The sequence below is a fragment of the Colletes latitarsis genome, chromosome 11 (genome assembly GCF_051014445.1).
Source record: "Colletes latitarsis isolate SP2378_abdomen chromosome 11, iyColLati1, whole genome shotgun sequence".
NCBI lineage: Eukaryota > Metazoa > Arthropoda > Insecta > Hymenoptera > Colletidae > Colletes > Colletes latitarsis.
The window spans coordinates 14448644-14471897 of NC_135144.1; the positions used below are offsets into that span (position 1 = coordinate 14448644).

The 23254-nt window shown below is 39.0% G+C and overlaps 1 protein-coding gene across 1 annotated transcript; it reads right to left on the reverse strand.

Moving 5' to 3' along the window:
• Positions 1–163: 163 nt before the first annotated feature.
• LOC143348205 (uncharacterized) lies at positions 164–11960 on the reverse strand. The gene is made up of 4 exons (XM_076778187.1): positions 11942–11960; positions 10513–10618; positions 7163–7267; positions 164–6976 (listed from the first exon to the last, which is right to left on the reverse strand). The coding sequence occupies exons 3-4, from the start codon at positions 7260–7262 to the stop codon at positions 6765–6767; spliced, it is 312 nt and encodes a 103-aa protein (XP_076634302.1). The 5' UTR covers positions 7263–7267; positions 10513–10618; positions 11942–11960; the 3' UTR covers positions 164–6764.
• Between the last annotated feature and the right edge of the window lie 11294 nt (positions 11961–23254).

Below are 23254 nucleotides of genomic sequence, written 5' to 3' on the forward strand. Positions count from 1 at the left end.
TCATTTTCGTCGAATTCGTTTTGCCTAGTTTATTCTTCCAGTTGACGACAGCCGACGGTAGAAACTCCGTTTTAACATTCCGTCTCATAGTAAACAATAAACAGCATCACCTATTAAAACATCGGTACGTATCGTAAGATTTAAAAGTCATCGTTTCTTCAAGTACTTTTATTTATATTAAAATTATAAAATCCAAGAGAAATTCAAACAACCCTCGCAGCACATACTATACAATGATATATGCATATGTATATTGTATATAAAATAGAACGCATTTAACCCTGCCAGTAGTCGTAGGTGATCGAGAATTTCGATTTTCTACATATGTATACGTGAAACATAAGAATTTAGCGATCGGTGTACAAACTTCAAGCTCGAGTTTCTCGTATAATTTCTGAAAATTCGAAATTTTTGAGATACCACATTTTTTATAATCCGTATTGTACGGGAATCGTTGTTCACCTTTGACGGTTTAATCGCTCACCATTGCGTTCGCCAATAACGCTGCTAACGTCAGCTAATCTCGTATTATACAGTTTCGTAATTTCGCTATTCTGTACAAATGTGAAGAACACTCGCCAGACGCGCGTAACAAGAACGTAGAAAACGAAATACTTACAAAGGCGTGATAAATACTTTTCGAATTCGTTTCTTCCGTTTATCCTTTTAAAATTTATTCTATCTAGCTTTCTTTCACGTATCTATAATGTTTTAGCCGTACACGTATAAAATAATCAATCCTTTAATACTTGAATACGACGTGAAAATTTTGTTTTACCGTTTACTATTTTACTATATTTATAGGAAGTCTATAAACGATTCGTTACAAGTATTGAGTTGCTACAGAAATTCTTGCGGTTTGTTATGAAACTAGAATACGTATTCTCTAATTCTTAGACTTAGTAGAAGAAAAACGAAATTTATTTATTTAGGGAATGTCTACTTTTAAAATACCAATATCGACAATTATTGAGATTTGGGGGAAACATGAGGTTGATATCGAAGCTTGGACAGGTTGCATGAATCTACTTCGTCGCGTGTCTAATCGTATATAAATGTGTAATAAATTGTTTATCTATTATTCGAATAAAATATTGCTCGCATCTCGTTTATTAACAGCGAGTGACTATAATCACTGTCCGTAGCGAAAGGGTCAATGCGTGGACAGTGTAAATGTTTGCTTATAAGAGGTGAAAGCATCAATGATACATTAGATACGAGAATCCGCAAGAATCCCAGCAGCGACTCAATAATATTACCACATATGATAACGAATCACTTTTTAATGGTACGCGTTTTACAATTATTTAGTCGTATTGTGAAACATGGTATTTGTGCGGTACACGATGCAAAACCCACTCGCTTCTCGCGTTTCCTTTCAATATTCAATTTGTTCAACCTAAAATTGAACTCAATTTAATCGACGTTTGAATAAATTTGTATTTTATATAAGATAAATGACCCCATTATTGGACGCGTGAGAATGCAATCGTTTAAAATAATCTTTTAACGACACGTTAAAAGAATTTGTACTTTTGTTACAAAAATTATCGAGTTTTCAACCTGCGTAATATAAAATTAAATAATCGAAAGAGTTAAATTTAAAAACGTTTAATAAAATGCTTGGATGAACAAATAATTTGAGGTAAAATATTACAAGCAACTGTTTGCGTTGCTCATTAAAATCTGAAGCCATTGATTAATCTCGTAACTTTATATTCATTAAAATGATCTACGAATTTCAGAATAAATCACACTTCGTAGATAAGAAGAGCAAATGGTTCATAAAGAGGACGCGGTCGCTATTGGGGACATTTACCTTTCGCACGAATAATCTTTAGAGAGCTTTAACTTACTCGAGTGTGCAAATTTCTTGCCACAAATGATATTTTTAGAAGTAATTATCGCGATTATTACGCGCGAATGCTGGAATACTTTTGATCCCTTTCGAATGTAAAATAGTGTAGTGTATAATTAAAACGGGACACTGAATCGATTTTCCTAAAATTCAGAATCGTTAACAGATAATAAAATTGCAGCTGTTCGTTTCTTAGTTACTAACTTTACGACGCGTTTGTTATTAGAGTAACTCGATACCTACCGAATCGAAGGTTTCATCGATAAACACCTCGTGGATGTGCAATCTATAATTTTCGTTCGATCTAAGGAAGTTAATATTGTTATCTGCATTTCTTACAAATTTATATCTTTCGAGTCGTGTCACTCGAAATAAAAACGTCGTTCCAAAAATGGGGTAAAATCTCTGATCGCGATCAAATTGCAGTCGATCGATGTCGAAAGAAAAGTATGTAAATGATTGGTATATTGTTTCGTGTTGATTCGTTGTTGAAAATTTTAGAACGATGCAGGATGAAATCGGCAATTTCCAAACCTATTCATGATAAATGCACGATACAAGATAATTGCATTCGTTTTTTGGGATGTTTGCACGGATCGTACTATCGCTAATTTCGCGTATGAACATTTCCGTATGATGATCTGCGTGACACATACGCGCGCACACACCGTTTGAAACAATCAGGGATGAACAGAATTCTGTGCAGATTCGTAATACACTAATACGGGGCTCGAATCAATGGTTTAAATGAATCGTAGGTACAAAATTTGGGATTCGACGAAACTCATTGGAGGAAACAGAAAAAAAAACATTTTATTTCTTTCACGAGTTCTATCGACTGCTAATGCGCGCACCTACAATTTATTTACAGCCCGTGCAGCACGCTTGAGTTTTCTAAGTCGAACCTCAATAATCACAGGAACGTGGGGCGGAAAATTGATGCAAGTATCGAGGTTCGTGCAGTGATCGAGGTAGCCTGTCCAACAATTAGCCCCACTTACACTATGTATCGCCAGTACCTGCTTGTTAATATTACCTGTTGCGTTAGAGCTTCGATAATTGCAAGAGAATGGGGCTAAAAAATTGTTGCATGTATCGAGATTTTAACGCACGTATCGAGGTTCTACTGTACTTCTACCTCTAACTTCGCTCGTTAAGATCCCTTCTGTGTGTCAACACAGTGCAACGTATGAAGTATTCGTGCAATCATTTAAGTTTTACCGTACTGCATACCTCACTGAACGATAAAATAACTCGAGTAGACGATTCACCAACTATTTCGATCGGCGTATAGGTGCGAAAAATAAATGGCTGTTTATATTTCATTGCACGTTTCAATGACTAGACGCAATCTCGTGACTAGTACTACCTGGTAGAGTAAGTTAAACAAGTCTGTCGTATTCTTATGGTTTAAAAAGCAATTCATTACACATCAACTGATACATATAAAAGAACGATACTTATACTTATGAATATCACGGTCCCTTTTTTTCTCGAATTTCTCTCTCCACGTTTCTTAACCCTCTACGAAGGCACTGTTAAACAATATTTTTTTTTTATATATATATATAAATATATATAAACAACTTGTTCGCGTTCGTTGTTAGATGGGTACCTTTCGGAACGTATCGCGCAATAATACTTTCACGATTCAAGAAAGTCGATTGTTTGTTTTCAATCGCGACGCATCGATGTTCTGGTTCCCGCTGGATCGAAACGAGTATACATATTCGAAGCACAATATGGAAAGAAAAAATTCTTGAATTGCGAGAATATTTTTACGAATCCCTTGATATGTTTACTAACAACTCTACTCTGGCAAATCCCGATCGACGGTTCGTGCATATCGATAGTACTATCCGTGTGTGAAATAATATTCGCAGGTATATTGTAAAAAAAAAAAAAATACAAGTTACTCGCGGTGTTATCTATTACAAGCCGATAATTTATTTCCATATCGTGTAAAATAGAGATTGCGTTGTTGAAGAATACTGTTAAATCAACGTGGCTGACAATAATGCGAGCGTATCACTAATTACGGTTAATGTTTAACATTATCCATTTAAACGATCGATAAAAATTGGCAACATTATCACTGGCCAATTAAACGTTTCCGTTAATTAGCCGATCATTGATCTCGAAACACTTTTATCGCGCACGCAGACCGAATCGCGTAGAATTCAAGCGTTTCGTATTTTTAAATGCAAGCATCCATGCGAGGAAATCGTTGCTTCGAGAAGAATCATTTACTTTTTTTTTTTCCAGGCGAACCGATAAACGAAAATAATTCAATGTACAATATAAACGAGTAACGAATACTTCCTTTATAGTTTAAATAAAGAATGACGCCGGTTACAGTTTATTTTAAAAGCACCCTGTACGATTAAGAAGTCGTCGTTGTTCTTAGAATCATTGATTTGGAATACATTAAAAAAAAAAAAAAGAAAATAAAAGAAATGCTTAAATAACGCAAATTTTATCGTTGAATTCGTAATTATTGTACGTCCAAATTCGCAAAAGAACAAAATATCTGGCTTAAATCTCAGTAGGCTGTGAGCAGCTTTAAAATATCGATTCCATTCACGGATGATTCTATTAAAAATTGACGAATATCTCGAAAGATGGACCATTACGAGGACAATGTAAAAAGTTGCTATACGGAACGTTTGCTGAACAAACGTTCGACTAGTATTGCACAAATATCGATTAAACGCCGGTAACGAAACCCAGCTTCAACGAAAACATGTACTCCGATACACGTTGCTAATTTTACTTATCAACGTATCGTATCGATATTAGAGTCGGGCGAATTTTCTTCTCGAACAACGAATATAAATTTTAGATTCGTTCGCGAACCAGCTTCCGTTTACGTTTACGTTCCGTAAATTAATTCGTAATTGGACTTATCGGAGCCTGAAGCTAATTACTTTCTAGATTCTTTTTTTTTCTTGAAATACTATTAAGAAGGACCCATTTCTATTATTAGTCTTCTTCCATTAGTTCTCTCCTTGATCTTTTTATCGCTAAATATGGCGTCTATGAAGACTAAAAGAATTCTTTGTATTGTCGAGACAAAACGAACGTTTCTTTTTTGTTAAATTTCGTGACGTGAGATATTTATCTATTAACGCTATAACTACCGACAATTATAGTGTATTTATTTGTACCAAAGAAATTAAAACGATAGACGCATGAAAAAATATGTAATGCAATGGAGATAAGTGTTTATTCATTCTCTTATAGAAAACTACAGTAAATTCTCAAAGATTCAGTCGATTAAATTTTTTACAAGTTTTATTAGAAATTACGAATGGGCCGTTTTGACTGTTTTGGTACTTCTGGTTGTTAAGCCCCTGGCAAACGCTAGTTTACGAACGAGACTAAAACTTTTGCGTTCGGAAATAAAATTCGCCAAATTCTTTGCGTTAAAAATATCGAAACATCGCGGAAAATTTTACGCCTTTGCACTCGGCGGGTCGCCCTGCAATTACGTATAACACATTGACTTTTCACTACGGAAATAAAGAAATTAATTCTACAGATTGAATGTTAACACTAGATTTAAACCCTAAATTTGACGGATGTCTGATTCCATATTTAAAATTGCAGAACGCGCAAATATTATTTTTTAACAACTTATGTTGAATTTGATTGATGCAATGGCATGAATACATATTCTAATTAAAAGAAAAATCGTATTTTAAGGTAATCGTCAACATGAAAGGTATCAATAAATATACGTGCGATCAATGCCCGTAAATCTAGTGTTAAAGAAAATAAATCTAGATAGGACTCTTGAATTTTAACGAGGCTGTAAAAATCAGTTGACAAATTGTGGGTATGCTAGTTTCAAATTGTCTGAAAACAAAGTTTCGATTTCGTGGACAATTTCAGGGATTTGATCTGGCAGTCAAAGTGTTAATCCGTCGTTGAATCTATCGGTAGGATAGGCGATGACGTCCTCGAAACGAAGGACGAACAAAATTCGTGACATCGCGTTGCAACGAAGTTGAACGTTACGCGAATTCTAACAACGAGTACCAACGAGTTCCAACAACGATCATCAGCCATCCGCGGATCGACGCGATCGTCTCGATGATGGGACCAATATTCGAATCGATGCTACCGGTACCAACTAACGGAGTACTCGTTTTACGTCGAATGTATTGCGTGTTGCTGGTAAGTTAACACTCGTTGGACGATCTACGCACAAAAGTCTTCGTACACGAAAGCGAAATTCGTTCAACTTAATTTTTTTGGTATTTTGATAGCGATTTTTTGAAATGTAATTGTACATAATTGAAGTGGAGTTCTTATTCTTCAAGATAGAACAGGTACGAAACGAATTAAATAATTTTTCTTTATATAAATGAGTGCTAATTTATCTATATTGTCTGATAATAGCATAAGTTGAGCACATAGTGATTCATCTCAAAGATATCAGTCACATGATGGACAGTCAGAGATAAGGGGAAGACCAGCTATAAATTTTAAACGATCTCATTATATATTCCAGATTCTCGAGATTTTCGAGATTCTCGAACACCCCTAATAATTATATTTTTAAAAAACTTTATCAAAATAGCAATAAAAACAAATTCAACGAATTTTGTTTTCATGTACGAAGACTTTTGTGGACCACTGTATTCCTCTCGTTCCTACATCGTTTCGAATATCAACTTACCAGTAACAATTTAAAAAATTCCATTTCAACTCTAACGGTCCCGATTGCGTTGCAAAAATAGAGGTAGTACTTTGGCGAAATGTCATCGTTAAGCATCGTATCAGTCCCCATCGCGATATACGTATCTCTCGACGAAGTTTTACCATCGGGGAAAAGAAATCGCCCAATCGTCCGTTTACCGTGGAGATTTTCTTAGTCGCGAACGTTGATCGAGTCGCGTGGTCACTCACGATCCTTGGTCAGGTCCGATGGTAGGTCAGAGGTGGACGTCGTCGTCGTTGTCGTCGTCGTCGTCGTCGGTGATCTAGGCGACGGCGACATATTCATCCTGGAGGTTACGGGAAGCGACAAACCCGCGGCGCTCATCGCTACGTTCAGCGGTATCGTGATGAACGGTTGATTATTCTGCGTGGAGTTTACCGGGGTTACCGTGCCTGCGAAACAATGCGAAAACCTCTACTTGGGGAACAGGAGGGACGGGACATTTGCAACGGGAAACGGTTTCGATCTTTCTAAACCCCGCGAACACCCTTGCACGAGGCAACGAAAGTTTCCTTCGCGGTCCGCTCAGTATCGGAAAGACCGAAGCGCATGGGATTCCAGGGATCGCGGTTTCTCACCTCCTTCTTGAGAGATTTGCACCGGCTGACCGTTTTGCCCGATACCGAGTAGAACTCCTGGACTCGGCGAATAAATGACTGTCTGCGGCATCTGGTACATTATACCTGCGAACAGTCACGCGCAATGATTTCAGAAACAATGAACCACGAGTCTGCGGAACAAGCGCGTCGGTGGAAAACGTCGGTGAAGTGGTTAGAAATGCAACGAAAATGCAAGACCAATCGAAATAAAGGCCGATAGTTCGAGAGTTGTAACAGATTAAGGTTTACTCGATTGTTTCACTGTACAGTTACAATATTGAGCATACACCTTATGTTGATAGTGAAAATTGGCGAGAATATGAATTAACCCTCGAATATGCATGTTTCGATTCAATTTCTCGCCAATGTTCATTACCAACCAGCGTACGCTCGATTTTGTGAGCAACTGTACGTCGTTTGGGAATTGTACAAAAATTCTCAACTTTTCATTTCCAAGCCGCCGCTACTTGTGGGTGGTCGGCAAAATGGGGAAAACTTGGAGACGGTATCTCGTGAACCGTGACAAAGTCCGCAAAACATTCGAGTGTACTTAAACGCGCGAAAGCACACAATCCCGCGCCACGGTTGCGATATGACTCGCAGACTCGATCGCTTCGCTTATTTTGTAGCAATTGTTCGAAAAATATCATCGGTTTCGTTTCGATAATTATCCCGCGGCTTATTAACGATCGACGGTTTCATTGTGCGCGAGCATCGAGAAAGCATTATCGTCGCGATCGTCAACAAAAAAACAAACGAGAGGAAAAGAAAAGAAAAACACTTTGGGCGATCGAAACGCGCTCGACGGGGCAGAAGATCGTCGTATCGATATCAACGCGTCGAGTTATCAAAATTCCGACAGAGACAGTTTGCCGCGTGGAACAATGGAAAGGCGAAAAAAAGAAAAAATAAAAAACGTACGTCATGCCGGCGATCGGTAAGTCGGATGGCATCCACTCCATATATTAGCATCGATATTTATGTGTACACCTGCATCGGAGCGCGGCTTTCGACCGGATCTTACTTCCCAGTTAGGCATCGCGTCGTTGTCTTAGTTTGGTCATCGCAGCCCGTACGACTCCTTATGTACTCCCCTACACGGATAACCTCGTCATCGCTCGCACACTTTTCGCATTTTAAGTGTCCTCTTTCCTTTATCTTCTCCCTCCCTTGCGCGGTTGGTTCTCGCTCGCTCGTACGCACCCGTACGCTTCGCCACTCTGATACCATTCTCTCGTTTTCTACGCTTCTCTCTGTCTACCGACCTACCTGACTGATTGGATTGCACACGTTTGCCCGCTTGGGCTACCTACGGCTCTAACGATTTTCCACGCCGGCTTTTACCGCTCGCTGACTCGGTATCACGGCTCCTGGCACGCCCACGAGGAAATTTGCTAATTACAACGAGACGGTACGAAACGATAGCAACATTTTTCTTTTCGTTCCCGACACGCATCTTACGGACGAAAGTTCACAAACGAAACGGTCGTTTGCGTATTTCTGTGCTTTTTAGTCGAAGACGCAGCATCGATGGCTTGGAAACGTTTGACGATTCCTAACGACGCCACAGCGTTCGAAAACGGCGATCTAGACGCGAAAAAGTCCAATTCTTTACCGTCTCCGATCATTTTACTTTAGATACTACTCTAAGAATTGTTTAACGCTAAAACTACCGACAATTATAGTGTATCTATTTTCACCAGAGAAATTAAAACGATAGACACACGTGAAAATAAGTCGTTAAGTATAATTAAAAATGTTACACAGTAGTGAAACTTTTATGATGAATACATTTCTTTGTTTTCATTAATTTTCATTTAACATGAAATACTATAAAAATTATTAAGAAGAATCAATGTTAATGTTGCTTCTTAGACTCGATATTAACACAATCGCGTCCAATTGCCTAATAGTGTTGCATCTGATTGATGGTGACGGTAATTTCATATATTTATCGACCGCCACAATAATATCAAATGTTGACGATTCGAAAGATTATCTAGCATAGTAAAATTGATTTTTGAGTAAATTTCTTCGACGGGGTTCGTCGTTGGAGAACACGATGGTAGAAGAAACGGTGGGTTCTAAATAGCGTGTGAACGAATATTAGAACACCATAAAGGTATCACACAAAGAACACACGCGTCACGCACGTAAAAATACCACACATAACTGACATGTGCCACACGCGTCGCACAAATACCACGTATAATGCATAACAAACACACATGCGCGTAATAAGCAAGAAATATTTATTCTTTCGTTTGCGTAGCTCGCCGTAAACTATTGTTACGATATTATAGAATAAATCTCTACTTAAATAAAAATTTGTATTCCCTATCCGTTGTTTTGATAAAAATCCATTCGATATCGTAATATACGAATTGGCTGTTCGAAGACAGTCCCTCTGATTCTTTAAAGGAGAAACTTCAGTCGTGACAGATACGCGTCAAACTGTCAGAAACATTGCAGGGCAATTTGGCACAAGTGCCACGACAGTTTTCCTCGAACACTTAGGGAAAATTGATGAAGTCAAAATGCTCGAAAAGTGGGTTCCATGTAAACTCAATGAGAATCAGAAGCTTGCAACTGACTGCTTCATTGTCGTCTTATCCAGCTATTTTAGGATCGAGGAACGATTTGTCACGAGAAATGTATAATATATGTTAATCGTCGTTAGTTGGTTCGGCGATATATCCATGAAACACCGAAGTCCACGGTAAAACGAAATTTATATCCTAAAAAGGCGATGCTTTGATGGACCATTGCTGGTGGTATTCATTACATCTTCCTGAAACGGGGTGAAACCATCGCCAGGGAATCTTACCGTCGAAAAATTGAGACAGAACCGACCAGCATTGTTTCACAGAAATGGTTCTATCCTTCTTCGAACGCGTTTAACGCTAGAAAAATTAAACGAGCTCGCGCGCGAAAATTTATTCGTTCTCAGATTTCTGCATGATTCACCATTTTCTTTGCTGCTTAGGACAATTTTTCTGAAAACGCCATCTTCTTAACAAATATCACTATTTTCGAAGCGATACGCTCGAGTTAAACCGATGAAAAGATAAAGGCGACGCGACACGTTAATGGTCGCTCATTTTTCAGGAATTTTTAAGCAGACGTTTGTAAAAAGATTTGGTTTTCAGTTGTTTGGATGCTCTCGCCATCGAAGAGTCACATTCCATTTTCGCAACGGCGTATATCATTTTTCTCGGTAAAGTTTGCTCGCGTAACCGAAAAAATTGGTCTCCTTCATTGCCTTCCTCGTTTTATTTGGCCAACGCGAAAGTAACGAGAATTTCCATTGTTTCTTCCGACACACTTACCCGAGTGGTTCTTTGGGAGATCTTTCGAAACGGGAGAATCGCCATCGCTGGAGTCTCCGTCGCTTTCATTGGCACATACGTCCGATCTGGGTGAAGTGCCGTCTTCCTGAAACAGTGCAGAAATACTGTTCGTCAGTAGAGGGAGCGAAAACCTAAATAAGAAGAAAAACTTTCTACGCCGTTTCTTGTAACGTTCGTTGAAAATAGCGAATATGTTATTATATTATACAGAATATTTCAATGGTCAAATTTTATGGAATTTTATTTTCGATTTATTCGACGGAGAAGAATCGTCTGGCTTTCTATCGCGAATTTAGAAACATCCTGCGTTTATAAAACTATGTTCATTTTATATTTATATGTTACGTAATCGACGCACAAAGTACAAGAAGATTTCCATATTTGTAATTTGAAAGTATCTTCCATTTACGCGCTAGTTCCAAGAACTACGTAATAATCACGTGCCTAAGTGTCTTCGTGGACGAAAGATCGTCGGACGAAAAACGTGATAACTATTTACGTTTCCATACGTTCGTTTGTTTGCTAATTCCCTCGGTCGTTAACGATATAGGCATTCGTGGCGTGTTTCAATACGAGACCGTATGCTCGATCAAATTTATAAACCACTGTATGAATCAGATTTTAATTGCATCCGCATATATTAGGTATCCCGAGAACGTGTCGCGTCGGTACAAAATTTATGAATCATCTCTGCAAGGCTTTTGCTTCGTTATCGCCTCTGCAAATTACTATTCCTAACACCGTGTTGAATCTACGATCTTCGGGCATCAGCCGTCATTATTAACCCCCTAAAATCCAAACTATACTTGATTTCTGCAAAAAATTATACGATACAATAACTAATAATAAAAATTAAATGGTAAATTTTAACGAACGCGAACTACCAATTGTACCCATTCTGGTGTGAGAAACTATAATTGCTGCAAATAGATAATCTGTAAGTTATGTTTGTATGGTGTGCTAATCTTCATATCTCTTGGATATAAGAAATTGTAAAATGAACTGTTGAATTTCTTCCCCATTTTTGATACTATTGCTTCAGATTCAGATTAGTGTTTGAAAAACTGTAGAATTTTAAGACCACTTTTGATATTTAGAATATAGTCACCCCTGGATAAAGAAATCAGCGCATGAATTGTATAATGCCGTTTATGCGAGTGTAATCTGATGGATAGGGAGTACTTGCACTTTGTGAAAGATCATATCAATTGTCTTATTTAAGGTTGACGAGAGTTACATAGAATTAAAAAAAACTCGTAACAGAAATATATTTGTACCTTACCTATAGGGGATGATTGAGAAAATTGAATGCGAAAAGATATTGGTAAGAACGTACCCGAGCCACTGTATCATTTTGTAGTAAAAAGCGACTAGTAAAAGTTTCTAACTAACTTCCGAGAGCACCTACGTTAGCCTTGTTAAACAATGGACGTTCATTAAATGCTAAGCAACGCGCATCTAGTTGGCTAAAAGTTGTGATCTGCAAGAAGAGGTAACCGAGTCACGGCTGGCACGGAGCAAAGCGTAACGTCATAAGTGATATACAATGATGTAGTACACCTGTATCGGATCATAAATTCCAGACCCTTAACGAGTCGCAAACAGAAAACAAGGTAGAGGAGAGTAGCACATTACGTGGTGCGGCTGGTAAATCGCAGATAACGCCTCGGTAATAATATCGGCGAGCCAATCAAACAGCCAACTAACCAATCAATCAACGAGTCTAGCAACCAACTAACCAAGCAACGAAACAACCAACCAACGAACTTACCTACCTAACCTACCTAGGAGGGAGAGATGCGCGAAGCTTGTTCGCGCACCATATATGGCCATCCGCGCGGCCTGAACTCGTACACCGCGCTTCCACGGGAGATTCACACAAATTTACGCAGGACTATGTTTCCCCGGGTGACTTTCTCTCCCCCGGTACTACCGCCACCACCGGATACTTGTTTTTTTTTTTTTTTTTTTACCAACGGTGAACCGTCGCGGAAACCTATGCGTTATACATGCATTTCGACTCCCTCGTTAGGACGCGTACATATGTCGTCGAGCGCCCGGATCGCGTTTGCATCGAGAGAAAGCAAATCGCGTCGCGAGAGACCGCTACCGAAGATTAGGAAGCCGCTCGTCTTTCGATGGATCGTGCGGCTACTCCAGACGCGGGACGACGATCCGACCGATCCTCGTTACCAAAGATCAATTTCATGCCAAAGGTACAGTCTGTAACGCGAAACCACGGTGGCGATATACAGGCTGGGCCATATAAAGCGTTACAAGCTGTTTTCTACGAAACCATAGCCGGGCATCGACTTCCATTTTTTTTTCTTACGAAAGTTGCGACCATCAATTTTTCCTTGTAAATAGAACATTTTGTCGTTAATATTTCATCAGATTTCATTTTTTTTTTTTATGTATCGTTCTATTGATTTAAAATATTTGTTTGGTACCTTGTATTTATGTGTTACCAGTAATGATTCTTAAGCCATGATCCAAGGGGGTCGTCGATGGATAATATAAATATTATTATTACGCCTGAAAATATCACCTTTATTTTTTTAGTGCTTTGGCAGTTGTTGGACTAAAATAAATCATTCGATTCAACGTCTTCAACTTACCACTGTATCTCGTACAGAGAAATTGCAAGCTTTCTTATATTAGCTGTTGATATAACTATTAAAATGTCAATTCGAACAACGTTTTGTGCGCTTCAGTTTTCGCTGAAATATCGCCACCACGATCTTGTATCATAGATTTCACAAGGTTCAAGGATTCTGGAGGTCCTTCCAAGCTACAGAAATATAAATAATTTGATGAAACGTTAAATGTTTTCGAATAAAGTAATGTTATCACTCACAATCGGTATGTGCACACGTTGACCGTTATATCATTAATATATATGTCTTATGATTTGTTCGAGTCTTTGGTTTCGATGTTCTCGAGTTGTTTTTTACCTTATACACAAATATCAAAATAGAAGGAGAAAAACTTTCCCTCAAAAGAATAATCATAACGTTAAGCTAGTCCAATTCCAAAGAGTTTAATTATTGCAGGCTTTTGACTAACCAGAAAAGCTGCTCGAATATTTTGATGGATCGTATTACAAGTTTGATCGCGTTTGCAATATTTCAGAATATCAGCAACGAATGCTTTTGTAACTATTTGCTACCAGTGACTGTAAAATTAATATTGCATGTCCATTAAGGCGAAAGAAAGGGGAAATGTAACATCCTTCGGTACCAAAAACTGGAGTCCAAGAACACGAAGCTACCGGACTGTTTTATAAGTCCAAAAATAGTTTCATCGCAGAATTAGACAGTCCAAACCGAGTCTGCGAGTAAGAGTATCCAGTTACAAGTTCAATTCCATCTTCAACTTATTCTTTCACGACGGTTGCTAACAGTGAACTTAAAACCAATACCATCGCGCATCGTTAATCACGGCGAAAGAAAAGCAAAACGAAGTACCCTTTAATACGGAGAGCTAGAATTTCAAATTCTGAAATTAATTTGACCACAATATTGGATAATTTAAGTCTGGCCAGTTAGGTAGACTAACTCAAAATATTCAAACTAAATAACTATCCTTTCGTAATGTTTCGAGGGTAGTGTGTTAATCATGATTTAGACTTTCTTCAGAAAGAATTTTTAAAATAAAATTGCCTCGATTGCTTCTGGTTAACAATTTGTAGCCTTCTACAACGTTGATAGAGGATGACATAGAAGCCGCCATTTTCCTCAACAAACATGCGGTGTCAAAAGTAGAGAGTCGAGTTATCGAGTCTCAATTCGAACCCCATCGAGAACCCAAGAAGTATTTTTGCAAAATTTATCTCGAGGTGAAATTAACGATATCGCAAAACACAAAAACTGAACTTAACCTAACCCAGGAGATACCTCGAATAAATCTCTAAACAACTTAAGTTACAAAATACAAAGTAAAATGCATCGCTAAACGAAAAGTAATTAAATTTAATATGGGGTTTATAATTATTCGCGGAACCGTGAACAGAGCTTCCGAACGTTCCGAGCGCGTTGGAATCGCGAAACGGTTTCGCCACTCGGACAGTCGAAACCGAGTCGACCGTTAAGACTATGCGAGTTCAATGGCACTTACGAATTTACAGTACACCGGCCACACGGGTATCCAAAACCGATACTTCGACGCGCGTCCATCGAGGGGAAAAGAAGACAAAGTGTCGTTGGACTCGGCGGGGCGGAGAGCGAGAGAAAAGCAAAAAGGAAACCGGTGCTTCCGCGAAGCTCGAATCGTTTCTACGTCGCAAGCTCGCGGCTGTGTACGCGATCGTCGGTGCTCGCCGCGGTTCGTAAAGGATTTCCGAAAGCACGGAGGGCTGCGAAAGCGGCCCTTGTCCGCCAACGGCAGGCGTTGTCGACAATCACTTCCGAGTCGCATTTGTACCCCCCATTACCACGGGTGTGTATAGAAGGCGCGACAAAAACCGGCATTCCTGATTCTTAAGTTGGACTCTATATAAGTATCTGCCATCGCGAACATTGCCTGTATATGGCGACAACCAGGCTTTGACAAAGGTGACCGTATATGGTATTCTGCTTCCACCTTCCATACCTTCTCTCTCTCTAGCTCTCTCCCCGCCTTCTTTCTCTTTCCCTTCCCTTACAGTCCCCTACCTCCCTCCTAACCTCAACAGTCGCTGGCGTTCTCTCTATCGCGCCGTCAGGCTTCTCGCTACCGTTGTCCTCGTCGTTTCCTCGTCCGCGATCCACCAGGGTGCCTCCTCGGTGAAATGCATCATAATCGTTAAGTCGTTAGATCGTAAATCATGGCACGGAACCCCCGCCGCAACCGATCCCCCGTAAGAACGAACGAAACCGCAACAGACGGAGAAAAAGGGAGGTTCGAAGCGTATTACCGATCCGATAGGGGGCGTACGTGTTCGCCCGTTGACGGGGCGCCATGATTCAAAGGCTGCTCGAACCTTGCCATACTATTTTTGTTTCTTTTGTCGCGTAGGTGGGATTGTTAATGCAACCCCTTGTGATTTTAATCTTAATTTTTATTTTAGGGACGTTTGTTTGCATGTTTCGACGGGGAAGATTGTGCGCGAAAAGGATTTTCCTTGTTTGACCATTGAGATTTTGCATTACAATATCTCGACACTTTACAGTTATCAAATTATAAATATATGCAGCATAAGTACATTCGTTGTTTATATCGAAATTCATCTTAGGCAAGATTAATTTTTTACAAAGATAATGAGCATCAGCCTGGTATTTTACTTGTTTAAACTATCTATGAAACTCAAAGAGAATAGATTTATTTTACACACATTTGCAATTTGATCCCTGAAACGATTGCTCCTATTCACCAAATAAGGGATACAGCTTCCTTTACAATTTACCCATTGATACAAAACAGCAAAAGAAAAAAATCTTGCTTTTTATTAACAAAATATTCTATTTCTAGAGGATCGACTGTATTCTCAGCTACATTCGAGTATTCTTTCAAGCTGTCCGAAGGAAATTCGCTCGAGCATAATTTTCAAATATACAAATTGCGGATACAAGCTACTGTGCGCTAATCGAGAAAACAGACCTACCTTGCGAGTCACGCTGAAAAGATGAATGGCACAGTAGAATGGCTGTTGGATCGGTGTCTTAGTTTCGAGCGGATCGTCGTTTACAATAGCGAGTCGCAGCTTTAACGATATTATTATTTAGGTATCCGACTCCTTAAATATTATTGTTTCGTTATAATTGCTTATCGTATCAGGGAACGGTCGTTGCACCATCGAGAAAATTATATTTCTAGTTTGATCGTTCTCCGCGTCAATTACAAATGTAGAATTCTGGGTCGAGTTCCCTCGGCCTCCCGAGTAAAAAGAGTTTCTTTGAAAAAACAGAAGCTCCGACGCGTCTCGGCGTCTACACATTATCTATATATACAACAACGAAACGGTTCCCCAACTGCGCGGGATAACAAGTTTTTCGTTTGGATCTAGTTTCGGTTGGACTGATCGCGCAACGAACGAAAAGTAAAAGCTTCGAAACGGTTCTCGTCGACAGCGGTCGAAACGAAATCCACCATCGTTAGCGGGGAAAAATTCCTTAAAATTCCACGTTTCTTTTTCGATACCGCGCTAACTACCCGAACCAGTCGACCGACGGTTAATACCTTCGTCGAAGGAGCACGGTTTCATTATTCTTCTCGACGCAACTAATTGAACGTTTCGCGCGAAACTGTTGACCAATCGCGCGAATTCCTACCTTTCCGTTTCTGCATTTCTGACCGTCGTATTTGCCAGGGATGGCGAACTTTTTCAAGACCGAGCGCCAAAAAATTGTTAAACACGCGAGTCGTAGGAAAGCATCATTCTGATTTTAATACGTGGAATCGATATCGAAAAAGGGTATCGCGTTTCTTGAGACGCTCCGAATATCACTCGCTTTCGTTTCTCTAAGTTCGATGTAAGAGGAGTTCGTGCATTCGTTAAAAAGTATTTTTAATTTCTATTTATTTTTCAAAGATTGTCGTAGCTTTTCGATTTCGAACATCGTTTTATTCAGAGTTCGACACCTCGATCGAATTCATCTCGCGTGCCACGGGTTCGCCACCCCCGTCGTTCGTACGCAGCGAAAGGTCGTGCGCGTCGAGGAGCACGAATTACATACGGAGAGGAGAAACAAAACGAAGAAAAAAAATGAAAGAGAATCAGAACGGTATCTTCACTGCACAACAGGTGGGTTTTATAATACCTACCTGGTCGTGAACAACTGGCACCTGGTACCAAACAGTGTTGTCGCGTTCGGTAATATCGGCTAAGTGTAAACAATGACAAAAGAACAGTCGTGCGGGACCGTATCATTAATAAAGATAATATATATACGTACGTGTAATATAAATATTATCACAGTATTTTACAGTACACTATTTACACATGTGATACATACTAGGCACGCCAGCCGTACATTCGTGATTACCGTTTAGGATTATAATTGTTAATTAATATATATTATTTGTACTTTGTGCGTCGATGGGAGAAACAAGATTACATTTTCGTTGTTATTTCCATTCGAGTTCGATCCTCCCCTTATTTTTTTACGACCGCGCGTAATGCTCGTTTCGTCTCTGTTTCATTTTTCTTCGTCTTCGCGTTAACGGCTATCTATTTATTCTATCTATCTACCTGTTTCTTTTTTTTTTGTTTCAATGTTAAGCGGTACAAAAAAAAAAAAAAAAAAAAAAAAAAAAATAAAATAAAATAATAAACAACACACAACACATACACACACACGTAAGCATGCACAATGCGATGATGGGTACCGAGGCTGATTTCTCTACTTGCGGATAACTTCGGTTGGTCGACGAGGAAATGGCGGAGAAGGAGTTGGTGGAATGCGGTAATGGGGGTCCTGGGAATTAAATTAAAAAGGTATTTTAAATACTAGCTACTTAATCTACGAAAGAGAAAAAAAAAACAAACAAATACTACACATGCCACTTTCAGTACAAACACATTACGGAACAATGTACGATGCACAACAATATATAAATATATGTTTCAATGCGCAACAATGCCAAGCGTGCACCGCCGGGTCTACTGGCTCGGACTCGCACCCACGTACTACGATTTCTCGTTTCTTCGTCGGGTTTTTTTTGCCACAGGGAAAGGCGGAACGCCTCGACCTGAACGACATGAGTATTAAAAAGGATGCCTCGAATAAGGATCAACTGACGGGAGGGAAAAGGGAAAATGCACGGATGCTTCGATTTTTCCTTGATTCCGGCCTGGCGAATCCCACGGACGAGGTACGATCGTTACAATAAAATACAATCGAGTGGGTCTGAAATCGGGACCGAACCAAATCGCGAGCCAACCGTTCGTTAACCCACTAAATACCAAATAATTCTTCTGTTTTCAAAATTTATATTTGTCGTCAAACAAATCGCCAATACAAATTTTGTTTCTGAACGTCCTACGAATACACTGGTACATAATGGGTTAAATATACTCGTTCTTTTTTCAGGTGGAATGTTACACGCTGCTCAGAATAGTTAGACGAAAAAACCCTATTCATCGAGGATCGAAAGAATTCATTTTTTAACAATTTTATTAGAACTTATATTCCTTGTTTAACCACTTTTTCTATCGAGTATTTTCTTCTTTAGTAACCGGTTCGACGAGTGAAACGTGTTCTTTAATTTTGATTTACTTTACTACATTATTTTTAGTCATGGTTTCGCTTTATTTTCGAGCGACATCGTTGCACAGGTGGAATCACGGCAGAGAAATGGTTAAAAGAGTATATCTGTCCTTGCGATATTTGTTACGGAACTTTTTTCAAAAGTTGTTCTTGTACAACAGATATTTAAAAACTTTTGTAATAAAAGTTCCAACAGTTAATAAAATACATAAAACTACCATGCCAAGAGTATATAAGTATCATATAATAAATAATAAACTTCATAATATAAAAGTGTATGTATAAATTTGTTTAGCATGATAAATGAAATATGTATTTGTTTCTGTTCTTATCAAAATTTATAACGTGACAAGCTATTTAAAAGTTCCATGATTGTTTCGATCCCCGCTATTCATGTTCATATACAGAGACACACAGATTCGTTCAGATAAATTACCAATAATAACTGTTACCAATTATACTGTGCTATCTTTTTATCCCAGTGTAAATATACACAACTGCTCAAAACAATTAAAGGATCAGGTATGTAAACACTACATGGCATTTAGCTCTTCCAGACCTGAAATTTAGACTCTAATTTCGTCAACTGATAATTATTTTTAGAGCTGTTTTGAAAACATGTTGATGCAACAATATTATATGGAATTAATATTGTTTTGCACGTTGAAGTTTCAATGGACTTTAACTACTTTGAAGAGTGTGTAGCATGAACGAATAGCCTTATCCCAACGAATCTATGAGTCACTGTATATTACAGTATTCGATGTAGCAACATTTTTAGCGAATATCTGACTTCGATATCGCGTTAGGGCTTTCGAAGCATTTGGTGTTCGTCCAACTATTTTAAGCAGATCTGCGAAATTAGACGCGCAATTCGAATCACTCTACTTTATATAGTTTAACGTTATCGTTTTGCCTAAAATAGCGATTCTCGGATTTGGTTCGACTCGGTTCCCTTTAAGTATCGTTGCTCGGCGTCGATCGATCAACTTACAACGTATATACAGGTCTTTAAATAAATAAGAAAGATTCCATCGCCGTAAGGTATCATAAATACGATTCGAGTAAACAAGAAAAATCGAGACACGTGTACGAATATAAAATACACGGCTCCTCGAGTAATTCATCACATGAGTCACTACCCTAAGTTACGATTTAGAACTGCCCCACCTCTGTTTCGTTTGAACGAACAGAGTTCTCGTGTCAATGCGTGCCCTGCGACGCGTTTCATTTTCCAAACGAGACTCGAACGGGCACTTTGCCACGTGATTCGTACGATAACGTAGAAAAAGTCTTTGGACTTCCATTAACGCACAGATCCAGCCATTCCTCCTGAAACTTCACCTTTCGTTTCCCTTGGATCGTACAATTTTCTCGTACTCCCAACGCCGATCTATTACCCTCTTTTCTGATATAGAATTCGATGCAGTTACGAACACTTTGCAAACAACAACGATCTTAGCTAAAGCCTTTCTAGCGTCTAGGTTTCTCAAGTCCTTTCGTTAAGTTGTAAAACAATCGAAGTAATAAAGTTTACGACGTCGGTACATCATGACGAAGACGTACATACGATATCCTGCACAATTGTTACCGGTTACAATTGGTTTTCTATTAGAACCTAGCGCTTTCTCTCTGCGATTCTATTTACGCCTCTCGAACAGAAGAAGCCTGCACCTTTTCAACGCAACGACAGAAGTACATACGCGAAACTGATCGTCTCGTTTAAGATTCCGTGTAACGAAGATCGTTAACAGTGACGATTTTTCTCGAAAAACTAATCGATCGTTTTTGTGTTTCCCTATGAATCAGAACAGCGAGCGCAAACCTCGTATACCTACGTTACAGTACGCGTCGACAGGACTAGATTTATACGTTGGAAACTGATGACTGTAACGTTTTTTCGAGTCCCTAATCAATTTTCATTGAAAACATCATCCCAAAAATTATCGATCGCCAATGTTGACGAAGGTGTCTGTCTCGTTTTTTTTTTAGAAAACTAATGGACGTGCCAATTGAAAACTTTGTACGTATGTTTATTTATATTTTTTCGAGTATAAATAATTGATTCTGCCGAATACTTATGTCCATGGTTGATCCGATATTATCGTCCTACTCAAAGTAAACGAAAAATTAGTACGAAAAATGTCATTTCTAGAAAGGCTGCTACGTACTTGAATTAAATTTAAGGTTTTGTAACATTGATAATGTTTCTGATTTCAGCACAATGTTTCGAGGATTCTTCCAAGACGCGAATCTTGGGGAAAATGTGAAACTTTAAATGATTTTTATTATCCCCAATTTAGACAGACACCCGAAGCCAACGTCTGAGCCTATCATATATCCGTAACGAGTTTTGTGGAACACGAATGACTTTGTACAAGTATTAAGTACCGAAACCTGCTATGTTAAGTACCGTCGACCCCATCCTAAAGATGACAGGTGTCCATGGACCCTACTCGCGCAATAGCGTCGAAAGAAAAGTTAATTGCCTGGTCTCTTTTCGATCACCATCGAAACATCGTTACGATCGTTGTACGGCTGCAGTACGATTTCTTGTCCACGCGATTTCACTTTGTAATTAATTTAACCCTTTCCTTGCGATTGGCGTTCTACAAAATTGCTCGCCGTACCATCGATCGATCGGTCAGCGCGCCCTGTGCGGCGAACGCCCATGAACGTCCAACGAATAAGTGCACTCAACGCGTGGAAAAGTGTCCCGCACGCGGGAATATTTCGCGACATATTTCCCCGAAAATTTACGCAAATTACTTTGATCGTTAACCTTGAACATTCCGCCGTTTAACGTGAATTTTATTGCCACTGGAAAATATTTTTCTTAATACTTTGATCAATCGTAGAGTACGTTGAATAAAATTTAATAAATACTTAACGTTAAAAGAACACTTGGGCTTTGATGCTTATAATAAATAAATACTTTCCCCGGCAATTCGTCGCTTCTTACAAACGACAGGAGTGATCTCGATGGCTCACGGTTTTAAAATTATTAAAATTTCTATGAGTCTTTGATCGTCAAGATTCAATTACTAGAAATGGAATTTGTAGCAAATTATTTCAATTTTCAAGCTTAAAAACTATTTTGACTTAATTGAAGTGATTAAAGTGACCACGATTTAGACACCAATAAAAAATTCACGCATCAATGATTAAAATCGTTAAAATAGTATGAGTCGAGTTTGCAGAAAAATTGTTTGTTCGACAGAGGGTTAAAAGGACGCTTCGAACGAAAGGCGTCGACGATACCTAATTGAATTTCAAGAAAGCTTCGAATTAAGCGTTAACGGGAGATGCATCCAGCATGCTAATCCAACCGCTTTAGCTAACGTTGCTCGCGCGATTTGTTCTTCTGTCAGCGTGCACGAAAAGAAAATAACCGTACTTCTATCGACACCGGATGCGATGCGTCTCATCGAGAATTTCGATATTCACCGTCCGGAAAAGAAAGTCGGATGTCGTCCAGAACTTCCTCCTGTCGCGTTGATTCTATATTCAGTCTGCGCTACACACGATTTTACGTCCATCGAACGGCCACGTTCGCGATAACGAGACACTCGACGATTATAATTCCCCGTAACGCGAGTGTCCGTCTTCCGAAACGCCGCGACTTGGAAAACCAACGGGCAGCTCCGACGCGTTCAAACTATCCGACGCTTAGCGTCTTGGACGGAATAGCACCGACGCTTACGCGTCTGTTCAACGAGTCCTTCGACGATGACCCAAACTGACAAAACGATTCGCTGAATCGTGGAAATGTGTTGCAAGAAGCTATAACGAATGTCCCTGAATGATGTTCGCGATGCTAAAGAAACTGCCTTTTCACAGTTAGCGATCTTACTCGTCGATAGATTACGTTTTTAGGTGTACATAAGTAGTCCACTAGTTTTTCATATGATTGGCAGAGTAATTTCAATTCGACATAGTTGGTACCTTTTGTCATTAACCAGTCAGCTGTGTTCGACGACTATATCCGTCATAAAGAAATGGCAGTATTTTGTGTCGTGACGACTATATCCGTCATGCGTAAAATCTAGTTACCATTTGCTGTATAAATTGTAATTTCAGCGAAAACTAAAATACATTCGTAAATTTCAATATGTTTAGAATCTTTAGAGGTCAAAACGAAAAGAGGGTCGCCATAGTTGACTGGTTAAGTAAGGTACATAATGGCGAAACATTGTATTTTTTATTTGTAATCATTTGTCAAGTTAAAGTTTTGAGAGACAAATTTTGGAGGGTGATTTTACCCCTTAAATTTGAATTATGGCAACAAGAAAAAATACGCGTTTACTATTTTCGGCTGTTCTACGAGCCTACAAAGTTTCTTTGAAATTAGAGCCAAACCATTCGCGACATTTCCTCGTCAATCGATTGGTACATGACGATATAAGACCTCTCGTCGCGAGATTGACCAAAAGATATGTATCGATCTTCTAGGCAATCGCTTGTTTCGATCGATTCGACACGCCTTGCGTGATAAATACTTTTTAAATGTCGACGAAATGAAACAATGGCTGAAC

Excerpts from the sequence above, each read along its gene's own strand:
- LOC143348205 (XM_076778187.1), bottom strand. The coding sequence starts at position 7,262 with ATGTACCAGATGCCGCAGACAGTCATTTATTCGCCGAGTCCAGGAGTT. Across the intron at positions 6,977-7,162 it reads GCAAATCTCTCAAGAAGGAG|GCACGGTAACCCCGGTAAAC; the intron begins GTGAGAAACCGC and ends ATTGTTTCGCAG.